The sequence below is a fragment of the Daktulosphaira vitifoliae genome, unplaced genomic scaffold, assembly GCF_025091365.1.
Source record: "Daktulosphaira vitifoliae isolate Bord-2020 unplaced genomic scaffold, ASM2509136v1 Scaffold_1, whole genome shotgun sequence".
NCBI classification, from domain to species: domain Eukaryota; kingdom Metazoa; phylum Arthropoda; class Insecta; order Hemiptera; family Phylloxeridae; genus Daktulosphaira; species Daktulosphaira vitifoliae.
The window spans coordinates 57,663,099-57,690,583 of record NW_026099572.1 but is presented as its reverse complement, the minus strand read 5'-3'; the positions used below and the strand labels follow the sequence as shown (position 1 = coordinate 57,690,583).

At 25.4% G+C, this 27,485-nt stretch overlaps 2 protein-coding genes across 4 annotated transcripts in view; both read left to right on the top strand.

The window, feature by feature from the left end:
- Positions 1 to 1,062: 1,062 nt before the first annotated feature.
- LOC126895294 (uncharacterized) lies at positions 1,063 to 2,828 on the top strand. Of its 3 annotated transcripts, none has more exons than XR_007701620.1 (3): positions 1,063 to 1,995; positions 2,130 to 2,483; positions 2,647 to 2,828. XR_007701620.1 is itself a non-coding variant. In XM_050667016.1 (3 exons), the coding sequence occupies exons 1-3, from the start codon at positions 1,539 to 1,541 to the stop codon at positions 2,355 to 2,357; spliced, it is 612 nt and encodes a 203-aa protein (XP_050522973.1). In that variant the 5' UTR covers positions 1,063 to 1,538; the 3' UTR covers positions 2,358 to 2,828. The 3 variants fall into 3 exon arrangements, 1 of the variants encoding a protein (XP_050522973.1); XR_007701621.1 differs by having other exon boundaries at positions 2,130 to 2,492; XM_050667016.1 differs by having other exon boundaries at positions 2,130 to 2,264; positions 2,338 to 2,828.
- Positions 2,829 to 14,985: 12,157 nt separating this feature from the next.
- The window catches only part of LOC126895265 (uncharacterized), a 33,143-nt gene continuing 20,643 nt past the window's right edge, over positions 14,986 to 27,485 (top strand). The window contains exons 1-5 of the mRNA XM_050666943.1: positions 14,986 to 15,133; positions 19,750 to 19,992; positions 20,060 to 20,141; positions 20,920 to 21,110; positions 27,062 to 27,100. Of these exons, the coding sequence (XP_050522900.1) occupies positions 15,035 to 15,133; positions 19,750 to 19,992; positions 20,060 to 20,141; positions 20,920 to 21,110; positions 27,062 to 27,100 (654 nt within the window). The 5' untranslated portion in view covers positions 14,986 to 15,034. The remainder of the gene's footprint in view (positions 15,134 to 19,749; positions 19,993 to 20,059; positions 20,142 to 20,919; positions 21,111 to 27,061; positions 27,101 to 27,485) is intronic.

The following is a 27,485-nucleotide window of genomic DNA, read 5'->3' as shown; positions in this document are numbered from 1 at the left end:
AAGTATCCAAGTAAAAAAAAAAACCCAGCACAGGGGGGTCGCGGCACAATTGTCACGTGGTATAGTTGGATCAAGTATAATGATATCTGACAATGATTAAAATCACTATCAAAAATAAACGCTTCGATGCAAATCTTTAGATAGTGTTTAATTTTAAAAAAATTGGTGTTTTATTCCAAAAGCTACTTGATCTGCTGGTTCCTTATTAATATCTCGATTAAGATAAAGTATGTCGAATGAAAAAGGGTTTATTAAAAAATATTATTTCTCATAAAAAAATTGTGTGGATCCATAAACTTTTCAATAAGTTATAGCATTATAAAGTTAAATATAATATAAATAATAAAATCGAGAATTTTCACACGAAAATAGCATTCGGTAGCCATTTTCGCCGTGAAGACAAGTCCAGAGGTCAAATTTTTTTTTTTCAAATTAAAGTATATTACATTAGCTTTAATTTAAGATATATATAAAAGTGTCAGACCTTCCGGAACATTTTCAAAAGTTAAGTTGAAAAAGTTAATTTTTTGTGAAAAAGTTGTCATTTTAAATCCCCCCCTGTGGGCAGATAAAAGGTCAAATTTACAAAAAAAATATACCAAATGATAGGTAAAGACATCAAGCATCTATATAAAAAAAAATTATATTGATATGTTCATTTTTGAAAAAGTTACGGCAGTTTTTAGTAAAAAAAATTGAAAAAATTTCGAAAATTAGCGATTTTTAAATTTGTAATTTTTTTGGAGGTTTCCCCCATTTACGGGGAACGAGGGAAATTTTTTCAATTTTGAAGGGTAATGTCTTCGACTAGATACGATTTGTGATCTTTTGACGTATCGTTGAAAGAAATCCGTTCGGTGAGAGCTGAGAAAAAGTGGTAAGACACAAAAAAAAAAAAAATAAAAAAAAAAACACATCTTAGTAAAACCAACACCTTCTCAGCTTCGCATCGAAGCTAAAAATAGGTTTACCATGTCCATTTAACTGTTGAATTAAATGTCAAGAATAAATAAATGAAAATAGCTTTGTGTTGAAAACTATAAAATTTACATTGTATGTTATGCAACACTGTTAGAGATTGTTTGTTGTATATTGTTACATATGATGGTAGCTGTTATTCACTTATCCGTTTGAATTAATGAAGAGCACACTTACGTTACAATTCTCTAATATTGTTTAATAGGTTATGGGTCCAGTTTATTTTTTCATGTTGCGTGCTTTTCATATTATTTTTTAAGTTTTGTTTTTTTCTTATTTTTATACATACTTAAGATTATGATGGAGGATTTAATAAAGATTAATATGTTGAAAAATGCTGATAATTGGTGTCAGTGGAAGTTTCAATTAAGAATCTTAATGAAAAATGTGATATATTCAGTGTGGTTGATGGTCAGTGGACAAAGCCAATCTTGGTGAAGCGTAGTAAGGAGAATGTAGAAGAAGCACAATTCAGGTACGATCGAGAATTTAATTTATGGAAAAATAAAGTCCAAAGATTAATTGCAACATCAATTAATGATAGTTTACTTCAACTTATTATGACTTGTGAAACATCAGAAAGTATGTGGAACAAATTATTAAGTATTTTTCAACAAAAGTCTGAGGCAATTTTGCATTTATTGCAACAAAAATTTTCAAAAATCTTTACCAAAGATGTTTCAGATGATTCAAAAACTCATGTTTCTAAACTTGAGAGTATTGCTTTACAATTGAAACAGTTAGGAGAACCGTCAGACTCTATGTTAATGACTAAAATACTTATGACGCTACCTTTAATGTATAATCATTTCCATAGTGCTTGGGATTCTACATCTCAAGACAAACGTACTCTTTCTAATTTAATGTCAAGACTCCTTATTGAAGAATTAAGAGTCAAGTGTAAGGATGATATAGATTGCAACAGCTCAAGTACATTAATAGCTAAAAATTCAAATGGGTTCAAAAAGAAGAATGAAAAACAAAATCTGAAATTTGATAAAAATACAAAAGCACCAGGTAAATGTTTTAAATGCAATTAGGGTTATCACTGGAAAAAAGATTGCTATTTAAACAAAAATAAGTGTAGACAATATTTTAAGAACCAAAAGGTAGTTCATTGCTTGGTAAATTAATCATTACTAATGAAATAGATGATATGTATTGGTACTTAGACTCAGGTGCAAGTGACCATATGTGCTCACATAGAAACTGGTTTAAAACTTTTATGGAGTTCAATGAACCTGTTTATGTAAGAATTGGTAATGGTAATAAAATAATTGCAAAAGGTAAAAGTAGTATAAATGTTTTATTTTATGCAAATGATAAATTATATCAAACACATTTATAAATGTACTACAGGTACTATGTACCTGAATTAAAGGTAAACTTATTTTCAAGTGGAGCTGCTTTGGACAAAGATTTATAATGTTAAAAATTTCAACATTTTTGGTACAGAAGTTTTTGTACATATTCATAATCAACTTCGTAAAAATTGGATGCTAAAAGTAAGAGAGGTATTTTTGTTAGATATTCTGAGAATACAAAAGGTTATCGTGTTTATTTTACTGATGAAAATAAAATAAATATTCATAGAAATGTAATTTTTAAAGATGAGGATAAATTTTATACATGTTCAATACTTTGTGTAAGATATTTGAATCTTTTTAGATAATTTGGTAAAACCTACTTTATTACCATGGGACTTCGTTGCAAAATACATAAACATTTTCCCCGAAATACAAATAGCGAGAAGACAAATAATCTAGGAGATTATTTCTAGAAAACACTATTTTTGTAATAATAAAAATTCAAATCAAATTCAATCCTACAATATATTTACATTGAGTTAATACCTGTTAAATAAATAAATAATTAATAAATTCTATATTAATTTTTGTTCTATTACTATTAAAATCTCTAAAATAATAAACATTTATAATTATTTCTTTATACATTTAAAACATTCATATACTTAAGTATTAATATTTTTGGTAGATCTATATTAATATTAATTTTTATAAAACATTAAATTATATATTATGTCAATTTTTTTTTTATTCTAGGTAAATTGTTAATAAAATGGATAAAATTTTAAGATCAGTTTAAATTTGTCGAATTATGAAAATATAATAAATTTTGTAACATATTTTCTACTGATCAAATATCTGGATATTAGATTTATTTAAAGTAAATGTAATTCAATCTTGTTTATACAGATTTATTACTTTGTAATAAGTATTGTTAATTTTAATTAGTATGAATCATTGATAAAATTAAATATGTAATGAAATCATAATTATATATATTATATATGTATTATGTCGGTTCTTGCAAATATTTTTTACTTCTCTAGAAGAAAAATACTTTTTAAATTTTTTATTTATTAGGATAATATCCAATAAACAATGATAAAGAAAATTTAATTATAATATTCGTCTTACTTACAATTTTTAATTAAAATATTCGATTAAAAACGATATTTCATTTTATTTATTGAAACATAAACAATTTTATTTTGTTATTTAACCTTGTTCATCTATAATAATAAATTTATTTCTAATTAGCTCTTATTTATTTTTATACTTAACTTTTTATAAGCTTTAAATTATCATTTTCTGTGCCCTTAGAATCATAATAGTCTTTATAAAAGTTATGAAATTATAAAAGTTAAATATTAATCAGAAACTTATATTAAGATTTTTCTACCTTTAGATTATTATTTTTCTATATTAGTATATTTATTTTTATAGAGTAACCTATGGTATAATTGTGCACCATTTTTATTCCATATAATTTGTAGTATTTGGTAAAAATTGTTAGATTAATTATTCAAATTTAATAAAATAATTCATAAATCTCATTTATTTCAAAATAAGTATAAAATTTATCTTTATAGAGCTAAGTCGTACTTTTACCACAGTACTAACATTTTTAATTAATTATAAAATAAAAACTCTGTGTTTTGCCTTTTCTTCTACATTCCTTTCTCCAGTTAGTCCTTTTGAAATCCATACATATCCAGCCCATTTATTCGCACACTTTTCAAGCTTCTAACAATATTGAATTCGTTATATAGTTCTTCAAAGTTTTTATTACTTCATATTTTCAGATATATAACACAAAAATAAATGATATAGTTTCTAAATATAAAGTATTTATTATCGAAATTAGGGAATTATTGTGAGCGTAACAAGTGGCTTTTATATAGAGTTCTATGTATGTAAAATCTTTCATTATAAGTATATTAAATTTTTACTCATATTAAATATGTTATTATCTATGACACCAATGGTAGTTAGCTCAGTACTGAGTGAAAAAAAATACGTGGAAAAAAAAATGTAAAAATATAAGTGCAGTAGGGTTTTAAAAAGACAGTAATTTAGGGTGAACGCCCTTGAGTGTAAGTCTGGGTAATTAAGCGGAAATATATCATTATGTACAACAAATAAAGCATCAACTCACTTTTTCATCTTTTCAGGAATAGCTGTTGAAAAGTTAACATTTTAATTTTAATTTTAGTACATACATTTTATACATTTAAAATTCACAACATATTACTTTAAATAATATAAAAGTGTTCCAAAATGACTTTATGAGTAGTAAATGGATGTTTTAAAATTATGTCCATAAACTAAAAACAGTTTGTCATGTTAGTATTATTTCCAACTCACAACAGTGAAATTCAGCTATTGTATCTCAATTATGTCTTTAAAGACAACAAATTTATATTAAGTAAAAGTATTTAAAATTAAAAAACCCAGCACAGGGGAGTCGCGGCACAGTGGTGACGTAGCATAGTTGGATCAAGTATAATGATATCTGACAGTGATTAAAATCATTATCAAAAAAAACGCTTTGATGCAAATCTTTAGATTGTGTTTAATTTTAAAAAAATTGATGTATTATTCCAAAAGCTACATGATCTGCTAGTACCTTATTAATATTAATAAATAAAAAAATAAATATAGTTTAAAAAACTAAAAAAACACGCTTTTAAAGTACATCGAACTAAAAAGTTAAAAATAATTTTTAAAATAATTATGAACAAAAAATACTAGTATTATTGTGATAAAAGCGTGGGTGCTTTGTGCCATATTTTTCGTATATTGAGCGCCCGACGCTTTTATCACAATAATACTAGTATTTTTTGTTCATAATTATTTTAAAAATTATTTTTAACTTTTTAGTTCGATGTACTTTAAAAGCGTGTTTTTTTAGTTTTTTAAACTATATTTATTTTTTACTTTTTAGTTTCATGTTATGATAGTAGTTACTATCAATATCATGGTTGTTACGGGTAACGGGAAATCAGGGTTCGATTCTGGGGAGGGAGTCTGAGAAACGGCTACCACATCCAAGGAAAGCAGCAGGCGCGTAAATTACTCACTCCCGGAACGTGGAGGTAGTGACGAAAAATGACGATACGGAAATCATCCCTCGTAATCGGAATGAATACTTTATATCTCTTAATTAGAATAAATCGTGTTAATATATTAATTTTAATAGTAATTAGAATATATATATTTATACAAATAATGCGACTTAACTACGTAAAAGTATCATGCACTAAGTATAGCTGTGTTTTATGGCCGGGCGGGTCGGACTAACGTTATACCCGAGGTATAAACGGCGGTAGGAATATATATATATATACGTAAGGCGCATTAGACGCGGGCGTTATTGGTCAGTCAAAATAAAAATTTGTTTACATATATATAATATTGATGACAAGCACGCGTGTACGGGTACGATAACTAAAAATAAATTTTTATAGGAATAGTGTACCGTCGTATTGTGAGCGAGGCGTGGGGAGGGGTGAATGCGTATAACAGTCTAGTCTAGACAACGGAATATGCGATAACGCGTGGCGTTTGGAGAGTTACAAACTTACAAACAAACAACAACAAACATACACGTGAAACTAATAAAAGCGTGTTAAAAACAGTATGTCGAATGAAAGATGAAATTCTCATGAAGAAATTGTATTGATCCATACATTTTTCAAAAAGTTATTGCATAATAAAATTAAATATGTAAAATACAAAATCGAGAATTTTCACACAAAAATAGCATTTGTTAGCCATTTTCACCGTGAAGACAAAAAAAAGTCCGAAATTTCCATGATAAAGTATATTACAATAGCTTTAATTTAAGATATATATAAAAATGTCAGACTTTCCGAAACATTTTCAAAAGTCAGATTGATAAAGTTAATTTTTTGTAAAAAAGTTGTCATTTAAATCCCTTTCTATGGGCAGGTAAAGGGTCACATTTATAAAAAAAGTACCAAATGAAAGGTAATCATATCATGCATCTATATAAAAACAAATTATATTGATTTGGTTATTTTTAAAAAAGTTCAAAATTTTGACTTAAATAGGTTTTTATAAAAAAAAAAGTGGTATGTTTCCGAAACGAGACCCATTTTGCATAGTGATAGTAATCTTTTAATTTTAGCTTTTTCAATGGGCAAGTTTTTTGTTTATGCTTTACTTAGTATAACTCGTTGACTTTAATTGACTATATCTTACTTTGCATTTTTTTTTAAGTGAATATCATGGAGACTGAAATTTAAGTTGTATTTAATAGTTAGTTTATATGGTGTTTTATAAGGAGTGGACACTTTTTTAATACTATTCTTTATATATTAAAATTTGTTATCAGAGTAGATTAATTGAACTTAACTATACTCAACAAAAGGTTTGAAATTTAGAAAATCGTTGTTCAACATTTCAAAAACGGTTTAACGATTTACTTTTGTACATCGAACTTATGTAACTTACTTATAGGACTTATGGATTATATCTTTTTTTTTTTTCAATTTTTATAACAGTAACGGCTTACTTTAGCTTGAGGTAATATAAGGTAATATAATATAAGTACTTTTTCTAGGTCAAGAACTAATACACAAAGTCCATTGTTATTCATGTTCCTTGCTCTATCCAATTTTTTCTTTTCCTGTTTTTTTTTTTTATAAAATATAATTATTATTGCTTTTTCTGTTCATAGTTTTAGTAGCTCATTAGTTTATATCTCTCACGAATATCACAAAGGTTTTGTTCTGAGATAATAAATATAGTTTAAAAAAACTAAAAAAACACGCTTTTAAAGCACATCGAACTAAAAAGTTAAAAATAATTTTTAAAATAAGCTTAAAACAATAATGAACGAAAAATACTAGTATTATTGTGATAAAAGCGTCGGGCGCTCAATATAAGAAAAATATGGGACAAAGCACCCACGCTTTTATCACAATAATAGTAGTATTTTTTGTTCATAATTATTTTAAACTTATTTTAAAAATTATTTTTAACTTTTTAGTTCGATGTGCTTTAAAAGCGTGATTTTTTAGTTTTTTTAAACTATATTTATTTTTCACTTTTTAATNGTTTTTTAAACTATATTTATTTTTTACTTTTTAGTTTCATGTTATGATAGTAGTTACTATCAATATCATGGTTGTTACGGGTAACGGGAAATCAGGGTTCGATTCTGGGGAGGGAGTCTGAGAAACGGCTACCACATCCAAGGAAAGCAGCAGGCGCGTAAATTACCCACTCCCAGAACATGGAGGTAGTGACAAAAAATGACGATACGGGAATTATCCTTTGTAATCGAAAAAAATACACTCTATATCTCTTAATGAGAATAAAGCGTGTTAATATATATTTTTAATAGTAATTAGAATATATATATATACATGTAAAGCTATATAAGTACGTAAATGTATCATGCACAAGGTATAGCCGTGTTTTGTGGGCGGGGGAACGTTATACCTGAGGTATAAACGGCGTTAGGAATATATAAATATATATACTGTAAAATTATACAGGAAAATGTTGTGTTCGAGTGGTGAGCGAGGTGGGGTGAATGCGTTACGACAATCTAGTCTCAAGGCCATAGACGACGGGGTATAATAACACGTGGCTGGTGGAGATTTACAAACACACAACATACAAGTGAAACTAATATAAGCGTGTTAAAAAAATTTAAATGAAATCAATAAATGTATATATGTATTGCTTTGTCATTTTAGCTTCGATGCGAAGCGGAGAAGGTATTAATTTTACTATGATTTTTTTTTTTTTTTTATGTCTGTTGCCACTTTTTCTCAGCTCTCACTGGACCGATTTCTTTCAAAAATACGTCAAAAGATCACAAATCGTATCTAGTTGAAGACATTACCCTTAAAAATTGAAAAAAATTCCCTCGTTCCCCGCAAATGGGGGAAATATCCAAAAAAATTACAAATTTAAAAATCGCTAATTTTCGAAATTTTTTCACTTTTTTTTCTTAAAACTTCCATAACTTTTTGAAAAATCAACAAATCAACATAATTTTTTTTTATACTAAAACCTTAAATATCTACCTTTCATTTGACATCAGTTTTTTGAAAATCTATCGCTTAACCTGTTCTTTGGGGGGGATTTAAAATGGCAACTTTTTTACAAAAATTAACTTTTTCAACTTAATTTTTGAAAATGTTCCGGAAATACTGCGTCCTTTAAACATATATCAAATTAAAGCTTATTTTATGTACTACAAAATGAAAAAAAAAAATTTGTCCCGACACTTTTTTTTCTACATTTAAACGGCTGCCGTAGTTAAAAAAACACTATTTTTGTGTTAAAATTTTCGATTTTCGATTTTAAATTTTCAACTTAATAATGCTATAACTTTTTGAAAAATGTATATATCAGCAAAAATTTTTTTTTTTTAAATACATTACAAGTACATATTTCATTTGACATACTTTTTATTAAAATTAGACAATTTCCCCTTATATAGGGGGCGTTAAAAACTTAAAATATTGAAAGAAACATAGATCTTTTTCAACTGAACTTTTGAAAATGTTCCGGAAATACTGCGTCCTTTAAACATATATCAAATCAAAGGTTATGTTATATACTATCAAATGAAAAAAAAAAATTTGTCCCGACATCTTATCTTCTATGTGCAAATGGCTGTCGAAAATTTAAAAAAAAATGTAATGTTTGCGATAAAAATTACCTTTTATCGGGATGTTTTTTGTACTTAAAACTGCCATAACTTTTTCAAAAATGAACAAATAAAAATAATATTTTTTTGTATTGAAACCTTAGATATTTCTCTTTCATTTGATATAATTTTTTTTGAAAATCTAACAGTTATTCTGCTCATTGAGGGGATTTAAAATAGTAATTTTTTTACAAAAAATAACTTTTTCAACTTAATTTTTGAAAATGTTCCGGAAATACTGCGTCCTTTAAACATATATAAAATTAAAGCTTATTTTATGTACTACAAAATGAAAAAAAAAAATTTGTCCCGACGATCTATCTTCTATACGCAAATGGCTACCATATTGAAAAATATACTATTTTTGTATGATAATTATGGGTTTTGTATTTTATTTTAATAGAAGTTGATGTTGCTTTTGCAATTATCCATCAATTTTTTAAAATTAAACACTATCTACAGATTTGCATCGAAGCGTTTCTTATGATAGTGATTTTAATCACTGTCAGATTAAATCTATACTGAACCCAACTATGCAATGTCTCCACTATGCCGCGACCCCACTGTGCTACCGTTTTTTTTTAATATAAAATATATATTAAGAGAAACCGAGTAGATAATTTTAAAAGAAACACTCTGTAAACATAAATTATATTTATATTATATAGCTATAATTAAGTAACACATTTATGGCTTCAATTTAATCAAATTTAACGACAAACGTTTAAAGAAAATAAATTACCGAAACAATTTATTGTTAGGTTGAAACTAGCACATTATTAAAAAAATTATTACAAAAAAAAAAAACTATTAATTATTAAAAATATTACTAATAAAAATTTAATTTTCATTTATTGAATCTTCAAAAACTACAGTTAAAAAATTGAAACTAAATATCAAAATTAGTTGTTTTCAACAATAGTAATTGAAATAATTTATTAGTAAAAAATATTTTAGAAAATTTTTCTAAATATTGAGTATAATTTATGTTACAATAAAAAGAATATATCTAGATGTAATTTGAGATCTTTTAAGAAATTTTTTATTTAAAAAAAAAATAGAATCTATCAGTTGAAGACTGGTGTACTATTTTTTTAAATGTATTTTATTAGATGATTTTACTCGGTATACTAAATATCGATAACTAATTCTGTATAAATGCAAAGTACCAAAAGTATATAAAATATAAATTATTAAGTTTATTTACGTGCCGATTTCATGTCTGCTTTCGGAACTAATATCTACTTTAAAATAATTTAATAAACAGAAAACATTTATTGATTCATTAACATTATAAATTTGATAATTTTTTAACTTCCTTATTAAAAAACTAAATAGCATTGTATTTATTGTTATTTTATGTTAATTACATTGTTATAATTTGAAACCACCAATTTATAAAACTATGTTCTTAAGATCAATTGCCATATGTCAATTTAGCCTAATTAGCATATATTCTCATTTATTTTTATTCAAATTTTGGAAAAGGAAAATCATTTCCTATTTTCTTAAATACATGCTGATCACAACTTTTATAATTTATTAATAAAATTCATAAATAAACACATATTATACAAATTAAATTTAGTGCTAAATTGATATTAAATATTTTGTATTAAAATTTTCACAGAAAATTATAAAAATAACATTGACCAACAAATATAATCTTATATAATAATTTTATGAATATAATATTTTTTGGTATTTTTTTATTTAATATATTTCTCGATTTATTAATGATTTTTTTTTTATATCATCTCATATATTAAATATTAAAATTATTAATTTATAACTAAAATATTACGAAAAAAATTACTAATAATCTCGGGTACGTATTTCGAGAACACTGTTACCATCACCAGTGCTAATCACAAAGTGACAACCCGGCCCGAAAAAAACTTTTATATAACCTAGGTGACCTTATCACCAGGTTACGTTATCAATAAGTAATATTATCACATTTTGCCAGTTTGCACAAACAAAAATAAAGATTTTTCTCAGTGAACTAAGATCCCAATTAATTAAATTGTTCTTATTTTTAAACATTTCTATTGTCTCCCTTATAGTAAGTTCTTTATAATTATTTACGTTTTTAATTATTTTTTAATAGAATGTTCAGTCACAGGAGATTTATCAACTTCTTGATTTTTGAGGATCCTTAAAAGTTTTTTAAACCTGACCACTATATTTCTATTTGTTTGTCCTACGTAACATTTATTACAACTTTTACATGTTATTATATAAATTATTGATTTCCCCCCTTTTCGGATTTTGTATTTTATTTTAATAGAAGTTGATGTTGCTTTTGCAATTATCCATCAATTTTTTAAAATTAAACACTATCTACAGATTTGCATCGAAGCGTTTCTTATGATAGTGATTTTAATCACTGTCAGATTAAATCTATACTGAACCCAACTATGCAATGTCTCCACTATGCCGCGACCCCACTGTGCTACCGTTTTTTTATTATATCTATGACATTTTTATATCTATTAAATTCCTGATACAATCTATATAATTTTTATATATAGGATTTTCAAAAAGTAATGAAATATCATTTGTTAAGAAAAATAAGAATACCCTATAAAGGTGTTCAGTAAATAAGGAAAAGAATTTTTGTTCGTAACAAATGACTTGTTTCCTTACTTTTTGAACACTTTATATAACGATTTTCTAGTTATTTTTCGTGCATAATGTGACTTTAACACTAAAAAGCTATTTAATTAGAATATTTAGGTAATTATAATTTCTTTTTAATCAAGTGAAATAAATATAAGAATTTTTAACTTTTTATATTCGGTTATAACATTTTTATCAGAAATTGCAAATGTATTAAATAACACGGTTTTTAATTTAATTTTTATTTATACAAAAGTAGTATTTTATTATTTATGAATTTTTTCCAGTTCATTACTCGATATTCAAATTATTTTAATTTCATTTCATTTAATTTTAGAAATTGATATCCTATTTATTTAAATTCAAATTTTGATTATTTTTGATATTTAAAATCGCTATTGAAATCGATGTCAAGCCCTAGTTTAAATTATGATTTAAATTATGTCGTATAAATGATTTTACTCATAATCATTTTAATATGTATTTGGCATCAAACAGTTGTATATTGAGTTTAATATTATTTTTATATTAAATTATATTTTTTGTTTATTATTAAGGAAATAATATAAGAGAACGTAATCTTTTCACATTAAATATAAGCTATAGGCAAAATTATTTTTATGCAAATAGTCATCACTTGAATGAGCAGTTATTAAAATGAAAATCGCATATAAAATCTAATAATAATATCTCTGGTATTATTTTGTCACAACCTAAGATAAATAGTAAATAATCGAAATTAAATTCTGTTGTTTTTTTTGTTTAGGTCTTTCTTAAACACGATAATAATATCAGCATATTTCTGAACGCATTAAACACTTGAATATTAAAATATTAAATTTTATGTATTAATTAATAATGAGTGATAATGTTTCTGAGACAATTTTACAGAGCGTTGATTTTACTGATTGTAATATAATATTTATTTAATAAACTTACTTAAATATACTTAATAATGTTATCATCGATAAACAAAATTTTTAAAAATGTTTCAGAACTTTTAAAATGTATCACATTAAAGTGTTCACAATATAATACAAAAATAATCTCGTGAATGTTTTATTATAAAAAATCCGCCGTCAAAGTAAAAACTTCGCATTTTTTGGAAATGATTAAAGATCGCAGACTTCTTGGTGTTTAAATGTATGAAAAGATTTTTTGGACTACTGTAAGGAATCGGCCTGAACAAGTGAGTAGAAATGTATGTTTTGGTACACTGTGTCCTGGGTTCGACTTCTAGAGTGCCAACGACATTTATATTGTGATTTTCTAAGTAGTATAGTATGATCTCTAGTGCAAGATGACCATAATATCTGTCCTAGCTCAGCCTAGCCCAGAATCATCTTTGACTCCCTAACATGTGAAAAAAGGCCATCACTCTATGTATCATGTTAAGTTTGGAAAAAAGAAGGATGTAAAACTGATCATATATTTATATATTTTTAGGAGTATTTTATATATTAAAAAATGTCAATATTTCGACGATATTTTACATATGAACACTTGACATAAAAACGTACTAGAATCAACATAAAATTTTATGGAATTAAAAATTGAACACTACCTATAGATTTGAATCAAGACGTTTATAATAATAATGTTTATCACTGTCAGATGTCATTTATATATACAGGGTGGCCCACCACTCACTGACAACTTAAATAACTTTTGATCCAGTTAATATTTTTAGCTGATTTTTTTCTTAAATAATAGTTATACGTTAAGTCTATAGCTATATCTCAATAATTAATTTTTTTACATTTTATTAAAAATATTAATTATTTTTAAATTTTAAATAAAATGTAAAAAAAAAATCTAAGATAGCTATTTTGTAGAGTAGAATTTAAGAAAAATTTTAGTAAAAAAATATCTTATTAATATTCAGTAGTAAATATTCTGTAGCGTTTTGAAGTTTGTGAAAATTTGAATTTTCATGTACTATTTTACGGTATTAAACATTGAAATACGTATTGAGAAAAGGACAGAAGAAAACGCTATCTTTTCAATATACTTTTGAATGAGAGTGATAAGTAATAATTGCCTTATCTAATTTCTTATCATGGTATTAATGCCAAGTTTGTAATGTATACACATTATCATCATATGTATACACAGTAATCATGAAAAGATAGCGTTTTCTTCTGTCCTTTTCTCAATACGTATATCAATGTTTAATACCGTAAAATAGTACATGAAAATTCAAATATTCACAAACTTCAAAACGCTACAGAATATTTACTACTGAATATTAATAAGATATTTTTTTACTAAAATTTTTCTTAAATTCTACTCTACAAAACAGCTATCTTAGATTTTTTTTTTACATTTTATTTAAAATTTAAAAATAATTAATTTTTTTACATTTTATTAAAAAAATTAATTATTGAGATATAGCTATAGACCTAACGTATAACTATTATTTAAAAAAAAATCAGCTAAAAATATTAACTGGATCAAAAGTTATTTAAGTTGTCAGTGAGTGGTGGACCACTCTGTATATCCTAACTATGGCACGTCCCCTCTGTCCTTGGTATTTATTAAATTATTGATAAAATATCGCAATTTATAATATTACTGTTACATGGTAATAATTATTAAAAAAGATTTTAAAAAATACTGCATAATAGTCATTGTATTAAAAATGTAAAATTTGTCAGAACATGCGGTACTCTCTATATATTAGGTTTTATAAATATTTTTGTAAAGGTTGTTAATTTTATTTATTTAACTTGCGCCATTTGTCTCAAATACAGTAAATAAAGGATACAAAACAAGTAGTTACCATAATTTATAATACAATAACTTAAAAATATCATAAAACATAATATTAGAGCTGAGAAATTGTCTGGCTTCGAAAAATTAAATTCTGAGTCAGAAATTTTGAATTTGAATGTATAATTTCTCCTAAGTTACAAATGTTATTTTAATTACAATAAAACTATTATAGTTCTGTTAAACATGTTAAGATTTGATAAACTATTTACACACCATAAAGAAAAAAAATCTACATCTTTTTACAATTTTACAAAACTAACAAAATTTTTTTTAAATAAAATAAATCATCAAGTCATCAACAAATTAAAAATACTCATAGAATTTAAAACATATATCATATCTATAATAAATATTAGAAATACATTAGGGGAGTGGTAACCGCATTGTGCTGCTCTAGATAAAACCTGAATATGACTACATAAATACCCAAAATTTAGCATGAATAATATTAATAAATCATTTATAATATTTTGAAATTCAATTGTAATTTTAAAACAATATATTACAATTATTAGTCTATTATTATACATTTCATAAGTAATGTAAATAATGAACAGTGTTAATTGATTTAAATATTATTTTAAGTACAATGAAAAAGTATATAAACTTAAATTAAAACCAATGCAATTTAATTTTTTCTATTTTTCAAGACTACTAAACGATGTTACAGTTAATGAATTACTCTCTTGTTGCATTATGTTGTATTATATTGAATGCTGTCATTTCTTGTTATTGTATTAGTTATTTTAAATCACCTTCGGTAAGAATATGTATAACGATTATATAATTTATTTATATCATTATTGTAATTGGTTTGTTATACAGCGATCTAACCAAAAATTAATTGAATTAAAATTGTTTATACTCGATTATGAAATATTTATAAATAAACAAATTTTATAAAAAAAAAATCGTACAAAATTCATCTAAAGGGTGGCAAGTCAACTATTGACAGAGGTCATTAGTTATTTTTTAGACTGGAGCAAATTTTCATTTTTTTTTGCATGGGGTTTTAAAGAATACCATATATTTGAAATACATATTATAGTCTTACCCTGAATATTATACTGTTTTTTTTAAGGAATACTACCCCATTTCTTCAAAAAATAATAATTTTTTAATAAATGTGTGAATTTATTTATTTTTATGTACTATAGTAAATATAAGGTTTATTATTAGAAAAATATTATTTTTAAGGTACATTTTAAGAGTAACTTTAAAAAATAAAAATAAAATTATTGTTATTTTATACTATTAAGTGACAAATGGTCTAAATAAAGTTTTGACTGGTCAATAATCAATTTTATTGATATTTAATTTTAAACATTGAGAAGTGCTGAGAAGCGTGGTAGTTTCTATTAACGCTATATTTTTTTCCATAACACACAGATAAGAATTATTCTTTTTGCCTATAACTAAAAAATTATAGTTTACTGAAAAAGTAATCATAAAAAACTACTACCGATCAGGCAAAATTTTATTTGAAATATTTTTCATTTTATAGTAAAACAAAATTTTACGTTTTTATTTAATTTTCTGAAGTTACCCCTAAAATATGCTCTTAGATTAATTTTTTCTTACAATAAAATTGATATCAGTTTATCATTATTCCCGGGCGATAATGGTTGTGCTTGTTGTATAGTGTAGTTGACTTATCTTTAGGTGTTCATTAAGTAAGGAAACAAGTCAATTGTTAAAAATAATGTTTCCTTACTTACTGAACACCTTATATATTTCAAATAATGTCTATTATAACCGAAATGTACAATTATTGTTAATGTGAATGATACGTTTAATAACAATATTAAATGTAGTATGAGTAAAAATGTTTTTCCTTTAAAATGTACTTCATCAATTGATTAATCTAAAAAAGCTAATTTTCAATATTAGCTATTTAATATTTATGAATTCAATAAATTCTCAAAAAAGAAACTAAATACTTCTGATAAACTTGACAAATTAATCTCAGGTTTCCTCATCAAGCATGAAATTAGATGTTTTATTTTTGGAATTTATTAACTATTAATTAATTAAATATTAATTATTTTTAATGTTCCTATAAATTATAATTTTAAAATAAGAATTTATTTAGACAGAACACTAAGACAAAGAGAGAATTTCAAAAAGATTTAGATTTGGATGAATGAAAAAAGCTGGTGAATCAGAATTAATAATTAAATACCAAAATGAAAATATGTTATTTCATTTCTATAAACGTTTGGATAAAAACCTATGTACCGATTCCTAGTTATTTTATTTTTGTCGTTGACAGTGTGTTTTGTTCTTCACAAAAATATACGGCTTTACACCCATTATCACATAAATCTTGTGTCAGTTACGTTATTTGATCAAGTGCCTTTAACAAGATCTAAAAGTTCTATGGTTAAATGATAACCTGATTTTCATCTAAGAATAACAACAATAAATTAGATTATTTAATTATGATATTTATCGTTACGATAGTAATTCTATCACAATTACAAATTGTTAATTTTAAATCAATGTTAAACGTTTTGAAAGGGGTAAACGAAATCTAAAACCTTTTAATAATACAATTAATGCAATAATAAATTTTTCATCAAACATTGATTTTTGTAATCGTTTGGCCATTTCATTAGTATCGCTATCATTGCATACTGATATTTCAGAAAAAGCGTCGATAACAAATTCAAAAATTTCCAAAAAATCATGTATAGCCTGATATTTTTCAATCCACCTTGTAGTACAACGATTTAGTGTTATTTATTTATTTATTTTTTGTTATATCACGAGAAGAATTTTGAATTTATATGATAAAATATTTTTTTGTTTAAGAAATATTAAAAAATCATGAATATTATCAATCAAATAAACTTAAACAGTTCATAATTGCCCATATATGCATACATTTTAGAAGGATATATTTGTTTTGAGTAAGATTGAACGCATTTATAGTTTCCTACTGGGAGTGTAACGACGTACAGCGCCGTCAGAGCCTTACCCACGAAGATACATGAGTTCTACATAAAATTGTTTTAAGCGTTCTAATATTGTACTTGTTAAACCTTTTCCTTGTCAGTTAAAGAACCATCATTACAATGACCACGCAGAAATATGTTATGTCGTCTTCATAAAATAATAGCTTCATTTATTGGTTTGATTTTGTTCCTATTCTCTGTAACTTGTTTAGCCATCTCTAAATTTATTATTTGCTTTAAAATGTGCATGGATTTTTGAAAACATTTAAAAAAATATCATTTACATTTATTGTAATATTCTAAGGACAAATGTTTGATAAATATCTGTTTCCAGTCATTATCACAAAACTACTCTACACTTGAGAGTTAAGTCTAGCACGAAAACTCGAAAACAATACTAAATGTACAAAATTTTACATTGCTAAATACGCTAACCAAAAAAAACGTGTTAAACATGCATATTGAAATTAAAAATTTCATATTGTTGTCTTTTCCATAAATATATGATGTTACTAGGAATTAAAAAGGTTAGATTTTCAGACTTTATTTAATACATCATTAAATTCATTTAGTGAAATTATTTTGTTGAAAAATGAACATATCTTATGATTATTATGAGTTAATGACGGAGATAGATTTCCACAATTTTGATTAATTTTTTTTTTTACTAGTATCAGAAAACAGAAGTTAATTTTAGCAAATTAATTTTCTTCCAGCATATTTATTTGAACATCATTAGACTTTTTAATAAATTTAGAAAAAAAATGTTGTGTAGAGAATTGATTTTATATGGCATTTTATTGAAAAACTTAATAATTAATAGTTAGTACTTATTAATTATTTTTAATAACTTTTCTTATAATTCTATCCAAAAAGTAACGTTTATGTTAGATTTTGTTAATCAAATAGTGTAATAATTACCTCCCTGAGAAAAAATTGATTTAAAAATACATTAAAAAATTAATTTATAATTGTAAAATATTCGATTTCTGGGAATCACTGTTACTTGGACTATTTTATCAAAACCATAAAAATTATGCTATGGAAAAAATTAAAAATAAGTTTGAAATATTTCATTTAAAATAATAAGAGTTCAGATATATGCATTTTGTACACTTATTAATGCACATAACAGCTCCTGGAGAAGTCCAGACCCCTTAGCTCTACCTCATAAATGTGCCACTGGTTGTTTTTAAAATAATACCTTTATGTAAAAAGTTTATAATTGCTAATCAACATGGTTTTCATTCTGGTATTCACTCAAATAAATCTCTTGACTTTTTATTTTTGACATTTGGATTCCGAAATTCATTTGCATTATAGTTGTATACATTTTTCTCTTATATAATTCCAGATGTTCAACACAAAATCTTTATTTCTAAACTTTTCCCCATTTAATCTAGTGTCTCTCAAGGTTTTCATTTAGCTCCGTGATTATTTTTATATTTATTAGTAATTTAAATTTTAAAAATTCACAAAAATTATTAATTGCTGAAGATTGTAAAATGTTTAAAATTATTATATCTTAATAAGATTCAAAGTTACTGCAAAATTGTCTATCTGAGCTTGTTTTTTGGTGCAATATAAATAAACTAACTTTTAGCAAAAATAAATATAACTATGTCACTTATTCCAGATCCAATAATATTTATTCATTTTCATCTTTTACTATGTTTTATTTTACGATGTGTCCATTTTTTTAAAATATCCAAACATCATGGTTAAATAAGAGTAACAATAATAAAAAATTGAATAACATAATTCTGACGCACTTCGTAATAACATTATAAAAGTAGAATTTTCACTCCATATTGAAATAAATAATTATTAATAAAAACAAAAACTCAATTATAATTTTTTCGTAAAAAAAACAATCAAAAATCAAATAAATAAGTTATGTTGTCAATAGATAATTTTTTTATAACTGTAAATGAAAAATAAAAGTGCTATGTTAGTGCAATCTATAGCAATTTTTTTTTAGTTATTTAACTATAGCTTAGCTGAAAAATATTTTTTTTTTATGTTATAGGCTTTGTAAAATAAAATGTACTAACTCAAATTGTTTAATGTTTTAAAATGAAATATCCTTATAAAAAATTAATTTTTTTAAAAATTATTTATAAAAAAGTAAAAAGCTTAATATTTAACATAGTATTCAACGGTGTATTTAGTGAGTAGTATAAAAGTTAAAACCTTATTAAAAATATAAAAACGTGTTTATGATACATTATGGTTGGGATTTGAAATATTATTTCTAATATAACTTCTGACAAATATAGAGTGTTCAATTAGTAAGAAAACGTGTATCTATTATTCTCATTGTTTGTAATCATTGACCTGTTTCCTTATTTACTGAGCACTCTGTATATACAATTACTAAGTTGACGGCTCTCAATTTTAACCTATTTTATTTTCAAAGACAGGTAAGATCCAGAAACCTCTATTTTTACCAGTCGACTATAAATGGCAGAGTAAAAAGTGCAAAGAATTAGGATTTAAAATGATGAACATCTGTATTCCAAAAAAGACTGAGAAGTATCGAAATGTTCCAAAAAGTATAATGACTATACCAGGGGACGGAAATTGTTTCTTTAGTGCTCTTTCTTATTGGATAACTGGTGCAATAAATTATGGTGGACTTTTGCGTAAAATTATAGTCGACGTAAATACATTTTTTAATTGTTATATAAATAAACTATTGTGTTTTATTATCATTATATTTTTTTAAGTATATGAAAAATTCCAAATCATTTAAACTAATGACAAAGGAAGAGGAACGAGAAACCCGTATTTCAAAAATGTACAACATATGTAAGAATAAATAAATTATTTTTTCGAGAGTTGTTCTTTATTGTAAATGACTAATCAATTGGAAATAAATAACAAAATCATATATGGTTAAATTTGAGTTACACGATTGATCAATCTAGTATATCAATAATTTAAATTTAATAATTTTTTAACTTTATACTCACTTGAAAAAAATAAGGTAAAACACGTTATCATTGACTCAGATTTTGGGCTAAATTTTAAATGACTGATAGTCGGTCATCGAAAGAGTACCGGATATTATGCGTAAAGAAAGAGGCACTGTAAGAGATTATTTCCAGTGACTTAAGTAAACGTAGAGATAAATGTTATCACTAGGCAACTGCGCACTTATAATTCAGAAATCGTTGCATTTCTATATACAAGCGCAACTTAATGCACAAGTGAAAAAAAACACTGTACAGTGCCATTGTCTGAAACAAAAAGTTTCATTTTTTATTAAAATAATTCTTTTCTAAAATTATAGATGAAAATATAAAAAATTTTACTTGGCTAAACAAATTACTAAGTTATATTTCCATTAATATCATCACTAAATATGTACTAAAAATCTGCACTATTTTTAAAAAGTGAGCAATAAGTAATTAATTTAACCCAATATTAAGTTTAATTTACGAAAAATATGTTATTGGCTAATATATTGTTTATATTAAAATATTTTTATGTTAAAAATATTTTAATTATTGTTAACACTAGTAAAATTATTTTGAAAATTCTTTATTTTTCAAGTAATTATAAATTACTCTTTACATTTATTTAGGTGAGTATGCAGAATCCCCCGAAATAGCTACAGCAGCTGAATTTTTAAAGATATCCATATATATTTACTCTTTATATCCTTTGGAGGGATGGCACTTTATTAGCAAAAATGGAGTTGTTAACAAAGACGAAAATGAAAGATGCATATACTTGATTAATTATAAAGAACATTATAATGTTGTGCTAGATGTAGTAAGTAAATCTTATTATATAATAGAATTAGGAAAAAACGCTTTCCTGGGAAAATTACTTAGCGTGCTCGGATTTTCAAACATTTTTTTTTAATGAAAGTACTCGGTTACTAGACCCCGGGAAAATTATTGGCAAATGTCGGAAAATTTTTGTCGCTCGCCCGCGAGCGTTTTAAAATTTCGACCGTTTTCGAGAAAAACGCTCGCTGACGCCATCGTTTTACGACTTAAGGTTTGAAATTTTCATCAGGCACGGCCAATGTGAATCAGTGATATCAATATATTTTTAGGCAACTTCTGAGATATAGACAGTGTAGTGCTGATTGTCGTTTGGATAACTCGTTCGTTATCGTTTATTTTTGCTACTACAATACAATTTCTTACTATTTCAGTGTTTTTAATTTAGTTCAATCAGTTTCTTAATAATGAATAATGTTAACGGTAAAAGTGATACTCCAATTAAAATATCGTCTAGTTTTAATGCAGGCACTAAATCTGTATCCATTTCTGACGTGATGAATTATCTAAAAAATATGCAAAGTGATCAAGAATCAAAATTATTGGACATCCAAAATACGCTTTCTCAATATGGAAAATAATTTTAAGTGTTATTATCTAAAATTGATAATATGTCAACTGAAGTTTCTTTATTGAAAAATGATTATACTAATTTAAAAAGTGATGTCGAGTCTCTTAAAGTAAACATTAATAATTTTGAATGTGGACCCGTTAGTTCAACATTATTGGTTACTGTTGACATAGTGAAAGAATCAAAAGATAGTAGTATTAAAAATCGAAATATTATAATCTATAATATTCCGGATAATTCCAATGAAACCCATGAACAATTATCTAACTGTATTCATCATTTCATTAATGATTTTTCACTATCTCTCACGGTATCTTCCTGTAAACGTATTGGTAAATTTAATACAAAACCAAGACTAGTTTTAATTGAACTATTGAATGCTAATGAAGTTCATTCGGTTTTGAAATGTAAAAAGAAACTGCGTAATATTGTAAAATGGAATAAAGTAGGCATGTGTCTTGATTTGACACTTTACCTACGGAAACTGCTAAATGATTTAAAATCCTTTATTCGCGATAAAAAATTAAATGAAGAGTATAATTGGTTTATAAAATACGTGAATGGTTCACCTCAGCTTTCAAAAACAAAAAACTGATTCATCGCCCTGTATCTTGTAATTCTAATTATAGTAATATTTTTCCTATTTATAATTATAAATTTAAATTTTTAAAGGGGTATTATCAAAATGTTAGGGGGTGGAGATCTAAATTAAATCTACTAAAAGTAAATATTCCTTGTTATTTGTATGATTATTTAGTTTTTTCGGAAACTTGGTTAAATGATGACTTTTTAAATTCGGAACTTGGCTTAAATAATTTCAATGTTTATAGATTCGATAGAAATAGTAATACTAGTGCGCACAGAAGAGGTGGTGGTGTTATGATTTGTGTTTATAATAAATTTTATTCGGAAGAAATACTATTACTATTTAATAACGTGGAACAGTTATTTATCTCTATTAAGTTTGTACATAGTAAGCATCTTATTATAGGTTTGGTTTATTTGCCACCAGATAGTTTATGTGATAAGTATTTACAACACGTTGAAACAGTTAAATAGGTTTTTGCTAAATTTAGTGATGACGTTTACCTTTTGCTTATCGGTGACTACAACTTTCCTAATGTACAAATGTATAATGACTCATCAGGGATATTAGTTGATGGTCGATCGTCTGGGCGAACTCATATTATAGTTGATAATTTTGCTGTGTTTAATCTTTTTCAATTTAATAATATTAATAATTTTTCAGGTTCTACTCTTGATTTAGTGTTTTCAAATTTTCATGAAACTAATGTCTCTCTATGTCTTGATGCTATTATTCCTATTGACAACTATCACCCAGCTTTAAAAATTATTAATCGTTTTAGCTAAAGTGTACTGAATTCAAATACTTCTAAAACCTTATATAATTTTAAATTAGCTAATTTTAACTTAATTCGTTCATATTTAGCATCTACTGATTGGTTAAATTTATTTAAATATAAGAGCATTAATGATGCTGTTGATTTATTTTATTCGACTATTTATGATATTGTAGATCATTTCATACCTAAGTTCAATTATCGTAAAGGGTCTTTCCCGCCTTGGTTTAGTATTGAACTTAAAAAACTTCTTAAGATTAAAAATAGTTTACACAAATTGTTTAAACAAACTATTAATGTTGCTATTTATGATCAGTTTGTTGAGGTTCACCGTAATTGTAAAATACTATATAAGAAATGCCTATTTATTCAATGTTTAAAAAAATCTATCATCTAACCCTCGAATGTTTTGGAAATTCGTGAAGGATAGACAAAATTCAAATATACTTCCGATAAGAATTATTTTCAATGATATTTATTCTAATGACTGTCAATCTATTTAGTGAATATTTTGGATCTGTTTATTCAGCTGTAAAATCGCATAGTAATAATGTGAGTTCGTCTGATTTTGATTTACTTGATATCCATAGTTTTAATATTTCTATAACTGAAGTTTTTAATGGTCTATTATATATTGGAAAAAAAGTTAATAGTGGTCCTGATGGATTACACCCTATAATATTTTATGAATGTCGTTGTGTATTAACTTTGCCAATTCATTTCCTTTTCCAATTATCATTGAATTCAGGTACCTTCCCTAATCAGTGGAAAAATAGTTTTTAACACCTATTTATAAATCAGATGATAAATCCAATGTACAAAACTACAGACCTATTTCAAAATTTAACGATTTAGCTAAGTTATTTGAAAAAATAGTTGAAAATAAATTTTTTAGTCAAGTGAAACATATTCTTTGTAATTTGCAACACGGATTTAGAGAAGGTAAATCTACATTAACGAACTTATTAATTTATTATTCAGATCTAGTCTCCGTAGTTGAGAATGGTAGACAAGTTTACTCAATCTATACTGATTTAAAAAAAGCTTTTGATTCGATTGATCGTAATGTACTTATAAGTAAATTAAATATAATGGGAATAAGGGATCCTTTCTTATCTTGGTCGCGATCTTATTTGAGTAATAGAACGCAACAAGTCCGAATGTATTCTAAAGTATTACATATAATTCATGTCACATCGAGTGTACCGCAAGGAGGTCACTTATCACCTATTATTTTCTTATTGTTCGTAAATGATGTTGCTAAAATATTTAGGTATAGTAAATGATTAATGTTTGCAGATGACTTAACAATATTCAATAATATATTCTCCATGCAAGATTGTTTTAATATGCAAAGTGATTTAGAAATTTTTTTTTTATGATTCTCTCAAAATCACCTCTCTATAAATATAAGTAAATGCATGAAAATTTCTTTTTCACGTTATAAACATGAGTTTGAATTCAACTATACAGTTGATAACACCCCATTACACTCTGTTAATCTGGTTAAAGACTTGGCATTTATTTTTCATTTGATTTATCTTTTAGTTATCATATTCATCATGTTAAGCTTAAGGCATTGAAGACATTGGGTTTCAATAGGCGTAATTATTTTGATTTTAATAATTTAAATTGTTTAAGAGTATTATATTTATCTTTATTACGATCAACGGTTGATTATGATTCTATTCTTTGGAATCTACTACTTCCAATTCACGCAATAATATTTTTTTCTTATTAATAGTCATCGTCAAAACTATAGTTTCTTTGAACCTCTTAATCGTTTAGCTATAACATGTAATAATATACCAAATTTTGATTTTTTTAATGACTCATTATCTAAATTGAAATTTACTATGTATTATTATTCGCTTAAATAATGTAACTATTTATTGTTATTACCTATCTTGTTAATATTTATATCACGTATTATTTATTATTTTTATTTAATGTTTGATGTATTTACTATAAACTACACTTTTGCCTACAGGGCGTTAAATTTATTATTATTATTATTATATAAGGACCTAATGTCCTTTTTTTTTTTGATCATCAATTGGATTATTAGCAAAAGATTTCTATAATATGTTTCACAATGTAACAAAATATTAAATACAACCTTATAATAACTTCTGAATACGCCTAAGGAGAATGCCTCATTAACAAACGTCAACTCAATATATTTTACTATATTCACTTTTTGAATTTTCCTGATATAAATAATTACATTGTTATTATATTTTTGTTACAGTAATTCTGATTTAATATTTTTTCTGCAAAACACTTATCGTTCCCGGCGTAGCTGGGTACTCCTTCCGGAATCAGTGGTCTACTTATGATGACGGCCCGAAGAGGCTTACACGCCAAAGGCGCGTAAGGCTCGTAAGGCTTCGGGTCTGGGGCGGAGCCCCACCTAAGCGAAGCCTAGATAATTATTAATACAAATTGTACTATACTGAGTTATTCATTTATCATAACCCATTTTAACTGAAAAATAAAAATAACTTTGGTAGTTTTTTTATTAGATTTCTTTAGTACAATATTTTCAAAATCTCTCAATAAATTTATTACTTGTACTTTATGTAGGTGTCAACTTTAATTTTTCAAATGGAAACGTACATAATTAATTATATTATTTGTTAGATAATGATTTAGTTGAGAAAATTACTGGTCGATAACAATATTTGGGCCAGTACTTTGGAAGTTATTCTCATTTTTATACCTAGGCGGAAAGAAAATTATGGTCGGGAAATAACTAATGATTTTTTTTTATTTTCCAGCAATTTTCTTAATTAGATCTTTATCTATTAAACTAGTTAATTAATTATATGTCTCCATTCGAAGAATTAAAGTTTAGACCCTTATAAAGCATAAGGAATGAACATAAATATATTTTATAACTATGAAATTGTAAAAAAACATTAAATTAAAAGAAATGAATAAAAAAAGTCCAGTCTGATTAAGGTACCTCCGCTTTCTAGCTAGAGTACAAAGTCTATCTACTAAAGAGCGATTAAACACCGTTTACTGATGGTATACACTCTATTTGGTTACTGACGTCTTACTTGAATTCACGAATATTGAAAATGTATTGAACTTTCTTTCACGTGTTTGTATAATCCTATAGTACTGATTTATAGACATTAGGATTTATCCGTTACAAAGTGTGAAATTTACCTATAGACTAAAAGGCGATAGCAAATAGATGAAAGAATACGTAGAAGAGCTATATGGAGAAGAAGAAAACACCAACGGTGAACTTAACTCAAATGTAAATATATAAATTCTAAAACCACATTTTAAAGATGCATTTCAAACAATAAGGAAAAACAACGTACTCCTATAAAAGACAGGAGATGAAATAAAGAATTCTCTGTACAAATTGTCAAGTCAAATATATGAGACTGAATACTCAGAGAGATTTTAAATATAGTAGATTAGTTATCCTACCAAAAAAATTTAGAGCCAATCAGCGCGGAAATTTTAGGATATCAAGGAAATAAATAAATAATTTTAGAAAATGTAGTATAATCATTGAATACGATGTAATCAATAATAGTGGCAAGGTGTAAGAGTGCAAGGATTAGTTTGAATCACCTGATTCGTCTGATTGATTGATTGATTAATTGGATAATTTTAATAATAGGAGATATTTAAAACGTTTGTACTATTTAAATATAAAAGTAACGATGTTGTAAGAGTTTAATCATCAGCTACTAAACGCTAACATTTGCATTTTTGTAACATTAAAGGTATCACCATTAAATAACAGACGCCATTGTCTCACTTTTTTTTTGTGATAAGAATAGCATAGTTGTCAGGATATTTATTTTTACAATGATCTCAAAGTAATGTATTGCTCACAACATTTTATTTTTTAATATATAAAAAATAAAGGTTGCCCCTTAAAATTAAAAATGAATATTTTTAAAATCACACACATTTTTTTTAGTTCATCAAAAACTGATAAATATAATCATCAAAATTTATTTTGCTTTTCAGTATCCAGATAGAGAAGCTCGTCAACCTGAAGATATTGAAGTAAATATATGATAAATAATATTTTTGATATAATTAGATAGAGATTTAATAAAAATAATGTTGACCGATTGAAATTCAGTTTTATAAATATTCTTTTATTTTAAAGAAAAATAGCAGATATTTAAAAATATAATATAAAACGGTAGCACAGTGGGGTCGCGGCATAGTGGAGACATTGCATAGTAGGGTCCAGTATAGATTTAATCTGACAGTGATTAAAATCACTATCATAAGAAACGCTTCGATGCAAATCTGTAGATAGTGTTTAATTTTAAAAAATTGATGGATAATTGCAAAAGCAACATCAACTTCTATTAAAATAAAATACAAAACCCATAATTATCATACAAAAATAGTATATTTTTCAATATGGTAGCCATTTGCG